Genomic DNA, 12,535 nt, shown 5'->3' on the forward strand with positions numbered 1-12,535 from the left:
GCTGGTAAGGCACCATTTAAGCAACTGTGAAAGCAGAACTGGTTTTTGGAACAGCAGACTACTTTGAGCACAGCGAGCAGTTTCTGCTAATGACGATGATCAAGCTGCTTTGTGTAGTTATTTTGTATGTAAGATTTACGAAGATGAGTCGATGTGTACATCCGAGTTTGTTTAGGCTAACTTTGGGTGGCCTTTGCTGTCCTAAGAGGTTCTTGGTGCTGAGCGAGCAGTTTGGCCGCCCTTTTCCCTTCTCCTCTGTGCGTAAGGAGGGCTACAGATCCTTTGCGGGGTAATTTCACTCTTTTAATCTTTTTTGGCTTCTTCATAGCAGGCTGTAAAAGTAGTACTGTAGTACTAGAGTCAGCACGCTCCTTGGCATTTATTACACATGTGCGCAGACACACACCCCTTTAATAGTGTAGGTGTGTGCTTTCAGTTACAAAGTGCTTTGGGAGGGGTGCTCTTTTTTTATGTCTGGTTTGTTTTATCAAATTTATATGGAGTAAAGCACATAACAGAAGAAAAATCCTCTTAAATAACATTCAGCCTGTGCTTATGAAGGTCATTGTTGTTCATTTTTTTCTTCCACTATGTTGGATTATATTATCCTTTCTGTCCTTCTACTGTGCTCTATTTTCCACCAAGAACAGTGCGTGCAGCTTCCCGGCTTGGGTTCAGGCAAACAGCCCTGGCAGCTGTTACACCACCAATGGCGAGTCCCAGAATGATTTTTCTAGAAGGTAACGTGCTCTTCTCAAACCTGTTGGGGGCCAGTTTTCCTCCTCCTTCTTAGGGAGGCAGGCACCAAGGTATTTCCTGCCGCAGCCTGAGTACGGTGGCTGGAGCAGAATTTTTGGACCTCCCTTGGAGGGCAGGGAGAGAACAACTTCTGCAGCATCTTGCCGGGGGCTTTGGGAAGCGGGGTGCGGTGGTGGTAGCCAGGACTTGATGGCAGAGGGGCCTGCTGGGCCCTGGCTGGCTGGGACATTCTGCAGCGCCCTAAGGGGCTGGGGACAGGCAGCTGGCGATTGATTTCACTCACTCGAAGCATTCTCTCTGAAATGTATCAGCAGCGTCCATGTGTGTCCCCTCTGCTGTACTTACCTGTCTCCCTAGCCCTGGAAGAGACCTGCATGATCTGGGGGCTGCTGCTGGGAACTGGTGATGCCCAGCGAGAGGGTAAATGGGAAGTGGGGAGCAGGGACGGAGCCTGGGTGTCAAAAGCCATGCTGCCTCAGCACGCTGTTGGCTTTGTTTGGCCATGAAAGCTAAAGTGGCAGCGGGACAAGGGCATGGCAAAAAAAAAAAAAAAATCAAGAAAATAATAGTTCCGTAGGAGCGGAGGTGGTTCATAAATGGAGCCAGTCACAGAAGACCTAGTTAAATCAGAGCTCAGCCCTGGGGCCGGAGTTTTGCCAACACCCGCAGTAGCCCTGTGTCAGGACTTAATGGTGAAGAGGAAACGCAACGCGTGGGGCTGGCAGTGCTGCGACCCTCTCCAAGTGCTCAGGGGACACCATTTCCTTCCACCGTGACCCTCTCCAGAAGCTCAGGGGACACCTTCCAGGGCCCCAGAGCACCACACAGGCCGGGTAGGGCCCGGGCAGGGCCGCTGAGGAGTGGGGCCAGGGCCCAGCAGCAACACCTGGCACCTGGCTGCCCCCCGGCAGCCCCAGGTGGGCTCCCGCAGGGGAGGGCCCTGGGGGGCGGCTCTACGCATGTTTGTTTTTTCCAGTTAAAGAAAGTAAAAATAATAACAGAGGTCTGTACCGCTAGTGCACAAAGACAGCATGGGGCAGGGCCCGGCCTAACTCTGAAGGTGCGCTTGTTCTTGACAGCGGGGTGTGACATCGAAGACCAGTGGCAAAAAAAAATAAAAAGAATGCAATCCAAATATAAAACTTTTTGTACAAATATATTTTTTCTTTATAGTACATAATCACTTTGAAAATACATCATTTTCTTAATAAATGTTTGCAACAATATTAAAATAAATAAAATATCCTAGAGAAAGTTCAGTTTCATCACAAAACTGCAAACCAGAAGAGTATAAAAATTGATTTCATTATTAAAGTCTACTTCAGAGAGGTTTCTCCTTTATTTTTATTTTTTTTTAGGCCACAGTAAGAAGTAAAGGTGCCAGACCTACATGTGCAGACTGTTAAGAGTTCCTCTGCTAGGAGTCCTGTCCTTCGGCGTGCGCTGCTGTCAGCCTGCGGGTGTGTGCAGGCTTGGGCCAAGCCTCCCAGGTTTTCCAAGGAAATCGCAGTTCTCCTGTAACTGCGGAGACACGGCAGATGGTGACAGGCTTGCCAGTCAATCTCCTCTCTTCCTTCATTATCACCTATGCGCACGGAGTCGTGCACTGCTATGAGAGGGCATTTGGCCTTTTCTGCTAGGTAGGAACTGCCGTTGCTGCATGAAGAACAAAGAGGAGGGAGTATGCTGTGCGTGTGGCTGATAGTGTCTCTTAATTTGTTCGCAGGAAGTGAATCCAGAGAAACCTTTTACATTTTGATTTTCACATTTTCCACCCCGGTTTGATTATTTTTCTAACATTCTGCCTGCTGCCTGGACCTCTCACCCCAGCAAGAACATATCTAAAAGTTTTCTGAAACAATTACATTGGGCTAAGCAGGTTACTTCTGCGTGCCACCTAGTTTGTACCGAATTAGAGCAGCTTGTGAAAGGAAGTCTCGTTTTACCATTAAAAGTGGCATGTCTTCAAGGAACATAAGAACTCGCACACAGAAGGGAAGTCATTCCCAAATGCACATGCAGTCACTGCAGCGAATGCCTCCTGCAAGGGTACATTTGTGTGCAGTCCTACAAGTTCAGAAGTGCCGGTCCTGTCACTGCGGGGCACTGCTGAGAGCTTGCTCCAAAAAGAGGGGTGCCCGCACCACATCTCACAGCCTCGTCTCCTGCACTTCTTCCTCTGTCTCCTCCTGCAAGGCGGTGATTTTGGGTCTAGGCTTGTGCTTGCTGGAGTTCCTGCGATTTATCGGGAGCAGCTTAAGGCGATCAGCATGGCTGATGGCTTGCCTGAAGGAGCTCTTTTCATTCAGCAGCTTCTGAATCGATTCATATTGCTTCATCTTGTTGTCCTCGATTACCTGAAGAAACATTTCACTCCATTAGATGAGCAATGCCAGTGCTGACAGAGTCCAGCTAACACAGCTAACAGAGCAGCGGAGAGACATGACAGAGAGCTTCTTATACCAGGATAAGTCTAGTTTATGGTTTGAATTTTCTAATTACAACCATAAGAACAGCCGTTAAAAACTCAACATGTGGCAAAGGTGCCAACTGCTCAAGTTACAGCGTGCCATTGGGCTGGTTGGTTTCTCCTGAAGACTCAATTTTTAACGCTGAAATAACTTGCCAAAGTCCCCAGGTACTGTGGTATTTCCCTGGCACTGCTGAGATGATGCAGTTATGGAAGTGTTAACTGCAGGACTATTACAACAGAGTTATCTCACAGTGAGAGGGAGATGGCTGCCAGCAAGGTGCCAGAAATCCTGCTTTGCTTTCTTCCCAACAAATAAGGAAAAGACAGCTCTCCTCTGCTTGGAGGGACAACAGGTTAGCCCAGTGAGGCTGTGCCAGCCTGCACTGTTGGAAAGGAAATGACAGGAGAAAAAGCCAGCTTCCCTCGCTGGCATGGCACTTCCAGCACAGGTCGGATGAGAAGGAGCTGTTTGTTGGCAGCTGTTTGTTAGCAGCTCTGCTTAGGCTGTTCAGAAGGTGGGAAACCTCCCGACACCGGCTGCAGCACAGCCATGCCCAGCACGGGCTTCGGGTGTTGGCAAAGGCTGAGGCTGAGTGCCCAGACAGGAGCAGGGCACCCAAAAGGGTGTGCAACCTGCTCATTAACCAGCCCGCTCCAGCTCCAGGCCTCGTGCCTCCCGCTGTGCAAGTGCACCCCATCAGATATACTTGGAAAAAGGTGTTTCAGTCTGCTAATGGAATGAAGATACTCTCACGTGGAAGAGTAAACAAACTACAGAGAAAGGAATGTCGTTTTTAAGAACAATTATGTAAGTTGCATTTTATTCCTTTGCTAACAATTTTTATATAACAAAGCAAATGCCCCAGGACCTTAATGCTTTGCCACCTTGATTAAACAAGAAAGGAATATTCAAGTGGCTTTATGAAAGAAATCAAAGACTCTGATCATCGGCTATTTTCTCGAGAAAGCCCTCTTTCGTCTGTACCCTCCTATCACCCAAGAACAAGTGCAGCCGGTTCTGCTTCTGCTGTTCAGTCCCTAAGCCATTCGCCAATGCAGGGCACCAGGATCAGCAACCAGCTAGCCTGCAGTGGTTGAAAGGGAGGATCCAGCGCTTCCAGGCTTTGACCCAGCTCATCTGGACATAGATGGCTATGACAGCCCCTGGGGAAGAGCAGACAGGAGCGTGTTGCTCTCATGCAGGTGACAAGGTTGCTCAGCTGATGGATGATGCCCACTGTGAGCTTGGAGCAGCAGACTTCATCAATACAGCCATTGCCATCAATTCTGCTCAGCACATGTTGCTCATTTGTCAAACATAACGAAATAACTGTCCCCAGATTACGAGAAATGCTCACCAGAAACCGCTGGCACTCCAGTATCGCTTCCAGCCTGTGCTCAGAGAGTATCACAGTGCAGTCTGCGAATGCGTGCTTCAGAGTTTTTCTAATCACTTGGGAAGTTCTGAAAGGCAAATAATCATCGGGGTTCAGACTGCAGCATACATGCCCGCACCATCTGTAACTTTATTCACAGTATTTAATCATCTAGCTGCATGGTGTAAAGCTAACGTGCGTGTACACCAGCACGTAAGTACAGTTCTGCAGTGTCTCGGCACGCTGCACTTGTGCTGTGAAAGCACCCATCAGCTATAACATGAAGGCTGTAACTAAACTTCTCTGATCCTCCATGCAGAACTACTGAAATGTATCTCTAAATATGCTACACAACACGCACATTCTTCCAGCCTAATTTACATTCTTGCTGTCTGAGCTGGAGATAAGTCAGCTCGGAGTGTTGAATTCACTCACTGTGAAATCCCAGTCTGACATAAGCTCAGGGGGACGGAGTCTCTTCCCCTCTGTTAATGTTTACAGTGCCCAACATCCTGCAGTTTCAGCGCTTACCTTGCATTGCGATGGTAATAGAACAGCAATGCTACAGCACTGAGCAGAGGTGGAGGAACACCCAAAATTTTCAAACCCTGTTTTTGAGTCTGTCTGGCTTTATGGCCTCGCAGGGCTCCCCTGAGGCCACTTTGGGTCCCACCAGCTTGCATTAGGCAGCAGGATGTTGGGCTCTCTGGTAGAGCTCTGTTTGTTCCAGGCTAGCTTGCAGCACGAAGCATACACCCCCGCAGGCATGCAAGGGTGCAGCGGCACTGAGCATGGCCAGTGACCTGTTTGGCCTTTCCCTATGGACAATTCAGCATGACGCAGATGGGTACGGTGTATGTGGCTGCACATCCCACCCCCACCCCACATCCTCCGGTCAAAGCAGGACAGCCTGCACGGCCAGACTGCTGCCAGCAGACTAGGAATGAATTGCTGCCCTGACAGAAACAGCCTCGGACTGTGTTCTTCCCCATAGGCACCCTCCGAGGTCGCACACTTTATGCCTCCCTTTTCACCAAGGTCTGTTCCTGAAGCTGAAATTAGATTTAGTACCAGACCAGAGAAGTTACAAAAGGTCTCTTTAGGGGGTGCTGCCTGACTGGTTTTCTTATTTCGTAAGAGAAGAAATGATACATACACAGGATCTAGGTGAGCACTCGGTTCGTCAAGCAGCAAGATTTTAGCTTTACTGAGGACTGACCGGGCAAGGCACATTAACTGTTTGTGCCCGTGGCTGAGGACACAGCCGCCATCCACAAGAACGAAATCCAACTGGCCTGGAAATTGCTCAATTACAGACTTCAGCCCAACCTGCCGGAGAGAAAAAGGAAAAGTCGGTGAGGTACAGTTACTGCTCATTGTGGGTATGACGACCAGTGCCTTTAACTTCCTTGCCTTTCACTTCTGACAGTAAACAGAAAATATAAATTGATGAAGACAAGTATCTGTCCTATGAAGACTACAAGCTGGATGGTGTGAAAAGCATTGAAATATTTGAGCCATACAACGTGCTAGGATTTATGTTGGGAAGCTGAGAGTTAATGCTCTGTTTGTTTGTCACATACAATGGCTTCTGGCATTTTGACCAAAACCCTCTGAGTTAGAAGGCTAGGGAAAGCAATGTATTTTAAACTTTTTATCCAGAAGTGACGTGCGTCATTGGTAATGTTAAGGAGATTTTTGAAAGGAAACCAGGCCTCTTTGGTTACTAGGAGGGTAAAAAGAAACAAGCAAAATTCACATGCTACATTACATCAACAGAGAAAATAACCCAGGTCACCATGGCGGTTGTCTCTATGGCTCTGAGAGCGTTTCCATCTGCTCCTTTTGATCTCTCAAAGGTCCTGTGCATTTTGCTCAGCCTGAAGGCATCACGGGCTTTCCTCTGGCACCGATGGCAAAATGTTGAGAGGGGTGCTTGGGATGGGAAGCTGCTTCACTTGTACCAGAAACTGAAACCCAGCACAGGAGGTGTTTTCTGGTTGTTTCTGCCAGAGCTCACATCAGGAAGTGCATTGTGTTCACCCCAAAGCTTTGCATCTTCCATGTGTCCAAACTGGCCACGCTCTTTGGCATTTACAGAGAAATGGTTGTAAAATATGAGAACTAGAAAACATATGTGAGTTGCATTGCTCCAGAATACATTATAAAAGTGCAATGCAACCCTAGTGGATTATGAAGAGCCCCGCCTTGAATTTTTGAAATATTACTGATCTGCAATTCATTTTCATTCCAAGGCAAAAAAAAAAAAAAAAAAAAAAAAAGGAATTATTCCTTTGTGTTTCCTTTTTATGTGAAAACCATGTGAAACTGTGGTGCGTGGGTACGTGTTTTGTATTTTGACAGAGTTCATGCGTTTATTTATAAGCAAATCAAGGCTGCTGCATTGTTCTTCACTCCTCTTTCTAACATATATGCTGCCCTTTAATGAAATTCTGCAACAGGTTTTCAGCTGGAAAAGTTGCTTTCTTCTTAAAACTGCATGAGGATCCTCTCGGGTCCAGCCCGCTGCCTGCAAGAGCACAATTTAGCCCCCAAAGTCTGACAGATTCAGGTGTTGAAATATTGGGGCAATGAAAAATGAAACATCTGACATTTGTCCAGACTACACCTTGCTCTCTGCAGCTGATTGCAGGGAACGTCAAAAGCTGCTGCTGATCTCAGCAGCACTGTCTAAATCCTCAGCAGCCACTGTGGATCCGGGATAAGCTGGAAGTCAGCTTTCTTTCTGTGCCGCGCTCCCAAAGTTACACTGACTCATTGCCTCTAGCGAGCCAAATTTCAAGAGCATGAACTTTGTAAACAATCAAATCACTCCTACTAAAAAGTATTACAGCTCTTTTTCTCTTCTATTTGCTTTGCACTCTCTTGCCTATTAACTGAAAAACTCCGTATCACGTACAGATTTGCCAAACTCCCTAGTGATAAACACTTGAAAACAATTTTTTTCACACAGTTACAAATACAGTTTAGCTCTTTGAAAACACACACACACTGAAAACCACCCTCAAAAGCAGCAGAACTCGTCTTTTTCAAGAGAGGGAATGTTAATCAACATTCAACTTTTCCCCCCAGTCTCAGGAATCAGAGAGTCACAGTGCTGAGTGCTCCCTTGCCTCCGCTAGGACTGGCTGAAAAGCTCCTGTCATTTCATTTAACCAAAAATGTAGTGATGTTTTTATTTAACAGTAAATTATGCATAGAGAGTGTCCACTTTCCCCTTTTCCAAAGACAGGAAAGAAATGGTACAAAGCTCAGACTGAGAGCAGAGACAGAGCTAACCTCCTGGATGGGAAACGAGGAAGCTTTCAGATTAACTCCCACACTTGTAAGCGTTTTATGATACTTGAGACTTGCTATGAACAAGGAAAATGGCACCAATTCATTGCTGAGTCTGTATTAATTATGTCATCTGTAACTTGGAAGGAGACACCTGCTTTCTAGGCTGCAGCACTTCCCCTCCCTTAACTCTCAGCAGCGTTTTCTTTGGGCACGGTATACACCCATGCGATTTACTAAACACTATCAGAGCCAATAGGTGGCATCTTACAACCATAATGCGTGGTGTTTTATCTCTAGATGGAAACAGAACTGTAAAAATCTGGTTCCTAATCCTGAGCAATTTGAAAACAAAAATGTTGCTAAAACCTCAACATAAAATTAAATTAGAAGAAAGAAAACCTTCAGGTTCAGAAAATCCAATAGTCCCTGATTCTTATTCTCCGTGAAGGAGGCAGCTGCCTGTGACACAAATTGTGCATAAGCCTGAATGCAATGTCAGAGAGAGCTCCTTCTCCAGCTCAAAGTTGGCCCAAGAATTGCAATAACTGGAAAATCTTTTGATGAAAGGTTTTTCTAAGCTGAGTATAAATATTTCCTATTGCAATAATACCGGTCTTACATCTAGGACAGGCCACAGAAATTCCCCGCTTTTTTCTGGCCTCCAAAATGTTTGCTAGTCATCGGTACACGTTTCAGTTGAAAAATACTTTATAGAAATGTCACATGTTTGGCAAAGCATTAAAATAACAAAAAAATACAGGATTTTTCACTGTCTCATCTTTCTCCGTGCTTTTTCTCTCAGGGTCAGCCAGCGGAGTCATACATAAAACCTCACCTATGCTAAATCACTGCACGAATAACTCAGACTGTGCTGTGCGGAAGTTTATTTTATTTTTTTGTAACTCTGACAAAGGCAACTTTTTTTATTAGGCAATAAGGAAACACGGTTTATAGCCTAGCATTATCTTTTCTCAGCACTTTGTTGAGATATGCCAATCATTTGACCTACGCTGTACTCCGCTGTACGCACTTCACCAGAGGGACACAAACAACACTGAATGGTTTTACCTCCTCTGCAACTTTCCATATTTCTTCATCATTCCATTGCCCATAAGGATCCAAATTCTTCCGAAAAGTTCCGGAAAATATAAACACTTTCTGTGAGAAAAAAGACATGCAGATAGATAGATAGACATGAAACATCCTGTAAGACATTGTAAATTGTAAAGCATGCAGAGAAAAAAAGTCACCTTCTCCAGTTACCAGCTGAAGTTTATTGCAGATTTTTAAAAATTATGGAAAACATTGTTTAGAAAAAAAAAAAAAAGTGGTTTCAAAAAAACTTATGTTTAGTTTTTGGCAATTTTCTTTGTTAGAACTTACCCAAACTTGACCGAAAAATGTTAAAAATACCATTTCAGCAGTTTTCAGAATAAAAGTTTTTCTGTATTTTAAGTTCAGAATATGTCTTTCTAAAATCATTTTGACTCTTTATTATTTGAAACATAGTCAGAAAAGATCACTAACCCAAAGTGTGCGTTTCCACAATTTCACTTTGAGACAAAAAACCTCATGGATATTTGGCTATATTCAAGGACACTGTCTTAAGTCGTTCCTCATCAGTGAATTTGTCTTTTCCCAGCCACCTGTAGTCCAACACATTTTAGCATCTTCCTGTTACCTGACACTTCACCATGTCCCAGTCCTATCTGCAAAGATGTTTTCAGTCTCTCTCCCGGTGTCACGTCCCTGGGATGTGACACAGCACAACTGACTTTTGAGCGCAGCACCAGCTGGCTGCTCGCACAAGAGGCAGCACTGATGGATGCTACATCCACTGTGATCTTCCTTCTCTGTCCTCTGCCTTCCTGATGCCACGGAGGATGATGAGGATGCACATTTCTCAGCACTGAGAGTACATCCTTCTTGCTCTAAAGTTTACTACCGAATTCTGCTTTTTTTCATCAGTTTAGACAAAGAGATTTAAACAAACATCCCTTAGATACATGTTTTGTGGCTTGAAAAGCAATGACTCAGACGAAATTAAATATTTGTTTAATCTCTTTTTACATGGGGTGGGTGTGTCAGACCAGTGGAAATGAGGTTCTTCAAGTGACACTGAGGTTGCACAACATTTCTTATGGGATAACACTAAGTTGCTGCTTTCTATGCTGCTCGGTACACCTGCTGCTTACAGCAGGGAGAACTCGCTCTCAAAGAATGTAAAGTACCGTGTTGGGAAATACTACCATTTGCATGCTCTTTCCTTGTGCATACGGAACAAATATCAAGAGGAAGGATTTGAGACAATTATTTTCCTCTCCTTTTGTCTTCCTAAAATAAAATATTTATTTAGAGATGATATGTTGAAATGCAAGTAATTCACAGCCAGATAATTTCTGGCTGAAATTAAAACAAGTCTTGGTAGTCCAATGCTACTGAAAGCAGCGAAGGACGAGCTGCTCTAGCAGAAAAGGGCTGAGCAATATAGTTAGGAGATACTTTCCCAGAGTGTGGCCTGTCAACTACAATTTCCGTCTGACCTAACCTGGGAACTTGGCATTCTTTCATCAGATTTCAGAGTGATTTATACACACGTTTACAGTAATCATTTCATTATGATTAATTAGGAGTTTAAAAGTAACAGCTTAAAATAAATCATTCTAATTAATTTACTTAATTAAGAGATGCAGACCATTGCCAATAACTTCTGTGGTGTAAGAGGGAAGAAAGTACCTCGATCAAGAGAGCAGAGGAGAAAACCAAGCCCAGGATGCTGCCCTGCAGTCACCGGAGGTGCTTACCTGAGACCCCTTCACTGCTCCACGAGCAAGAACCCAACTGAGCCTCAGGGGAGGCAGCACAGTGCACAGCTAACAGGCATCGAGGTACCTTCGGCAGATACCAGGGAAAGAGCAGTGCCTTTCCTTTATGATCATCATTACCCTAACACTGAATGCTCAGTGCGTGCAGCACCGTCCTTCCCCCTGCCCCATGCTGGTGAGTTGGTGTGCGTGGGGCTACGTGTGTGCAGCAGGACTAGGGCCTTCCAAGCAGCACTTTCTGTCAGTGCGGTGGAAATAAGAGCGCCATGGAAGCAGGGTCAGACATGGTTTTGTTCGCATGTTGAGCACCATCCACTTAACTAAGGGAATAGGTATTTTCAGTTCTCACTGGTGAAGAATAGTTAACTGAACAAACCAGTTTTAAAGAAGATAGGTCTGAATAACATTCCTGCTGAAGTGCAGCAAGGAGAGAAATAAAGGGAACCACTTTCTTCAGAAACTGCTGTTATTCCTAATAAGTATGCTTTCAAGAAGTAGGGCATGAAAAGCAAGCTATTCCCCAAAATACACTTTTTTTTTTTTACAAGGTAAATATTTAATTGTCCCAAATTCTGGTATTTTCTCTATTCATTTCAACACCTCCTTCCTCCCAGCTCATTAGAAACCACATAGGCTTCACTTGAGTAAATATGGTGTTAGTCACATGGGCCATTTACAATCCATTTAAAAAGAAGCAGAAAAAGAAAAAAAAAAAAGTTATTGAATGCTACAAGATTAAAATGAAAAAAAAAATAATAATAAGAAGAAGAACGAGGAGGAAAGTGACTCCATGGGTTTATGCGTCATTTATAAATATGGAAGAAGTTGGAATAAGGAAAGTGGTGGAAGGGGAGCTGGATGGTTGGGAAGACTGGCAGTTAGGTCTGGAACCATTTCCTTCTCGGTCACTTGTTCGTATTCGCCCAGAATGATAATGGGTGTGATCACACAAGAAACAGTTTCTCAGAGCTGACACCCATCCACAAGCAAAAAGGCTTAGGAATATAAATACTGTCATGTTTATGTTCTGCCCACCCCAAATATTGTAAATCAACCCCTCTAAAGGGCACTAATCCCCCTCAGTGGCTAGAGCCTCTGCATATTGGTTATGGTGTTGGGTACACACAGTTTGTGCAGATAAGCTCCCTAAGTGATTTAAGTGTTGTGTAGAGAACCAAGACCCTGACATACCTATGGAAATGCATACAGAAGAGTCGAGGATCAGTTTACAAGAGGCTGATAAGGAGTGAAAATATCCTGGCTGTGAGCAGCTGCTGTCACAAAGGCCCACACAAGCCCTGAGCCAGACCCATGGGCCAGCACCCCTCGCTCTGCTCTTCTTGTGAACCCTTCCTTGTTCCCCTATGCCCAGGGCTGGAGAGCATGTGCAACCTTAGCAGGACCGTGACACCAGCTGCCCACACAGAAAGTTAAAGTAACGGCCATATCACCTCCATGTTGCCTCCTCCAATCCGTAAATATCATGGCAACAATATTAACACGAAAGAAAAATGAATTTTTTATCTGAATGCCTTAGTATTAGGTACGGAGATTTTGTTTTTGTAAATGTCCTTTAGTGACTGCATTGACATTAAAATATTTACAGTCAACCATAAGAGCATGTGAGCAATGAAGATCTATGGCAAATTTTATGGAACCAGTTCTGTAAGGTTCAAAGCTCTCCTGAAGGTACTAAAACCCTTTCCTCCCACAGGTGCTGTGCTCCTGGAAGCACTGGACCCACATGCAGAGGATAACTGGCACAATGTCCTGAACGAGCACGTGGGGTTCTTACTGATCTC

The 12,535-nt window shown here is 44.8% G+C and overlaps 1 protein-coding gene across 1 annotated transcript in view; it reads right to left on the reverse strand.

Annotated features, from left to right (window-relative positions):
* Positions 1-1,896: 1,896 nt before the first annotated feature.
* The window catches only part of CFTR (CF transmembrane conductance regulator), an 86,057-nt gene continuing 75,418 nt past the window's right edge, over positions 1,897-12,535 (reverse strand). Inside the window, exons 24-27 of the mRNA XM_080579309.1 lie at positions 8,977-9,066; positions 5,765-5,937; positions 4,591-4,696; positions 1,897-3,116 (exon numbers count right to left, since the gene is read on the reverse strand). Coding sequence (XP_080435435.1) covers positions 2,910-3,116; positions 4,591-4,696; positions 5,765-5,937; positions 8,977-9,066 — 576 coding nt within the window. The 3' untranslated portion in view covers positions 1,897-2,909. The remainder of the gene's footprint in view (positions 3,117-4,590; positions 4,697-5,764; positions 5,938-8,976; positions 9,067-12,535) is intronic.

Source organism: Anser brachyrhynchus (genome assembly GCF_964034855.1).
Source record: "Anser brachyrhynchus genome assembly, chromosome: 1".
In the NCBI taxonomy this organism is placed as follows: Eukaryota; Metazoa; Chordata; class Aves; order Anseriformes; family Anatidae; genus Anser; species Anser brachyrhynchus.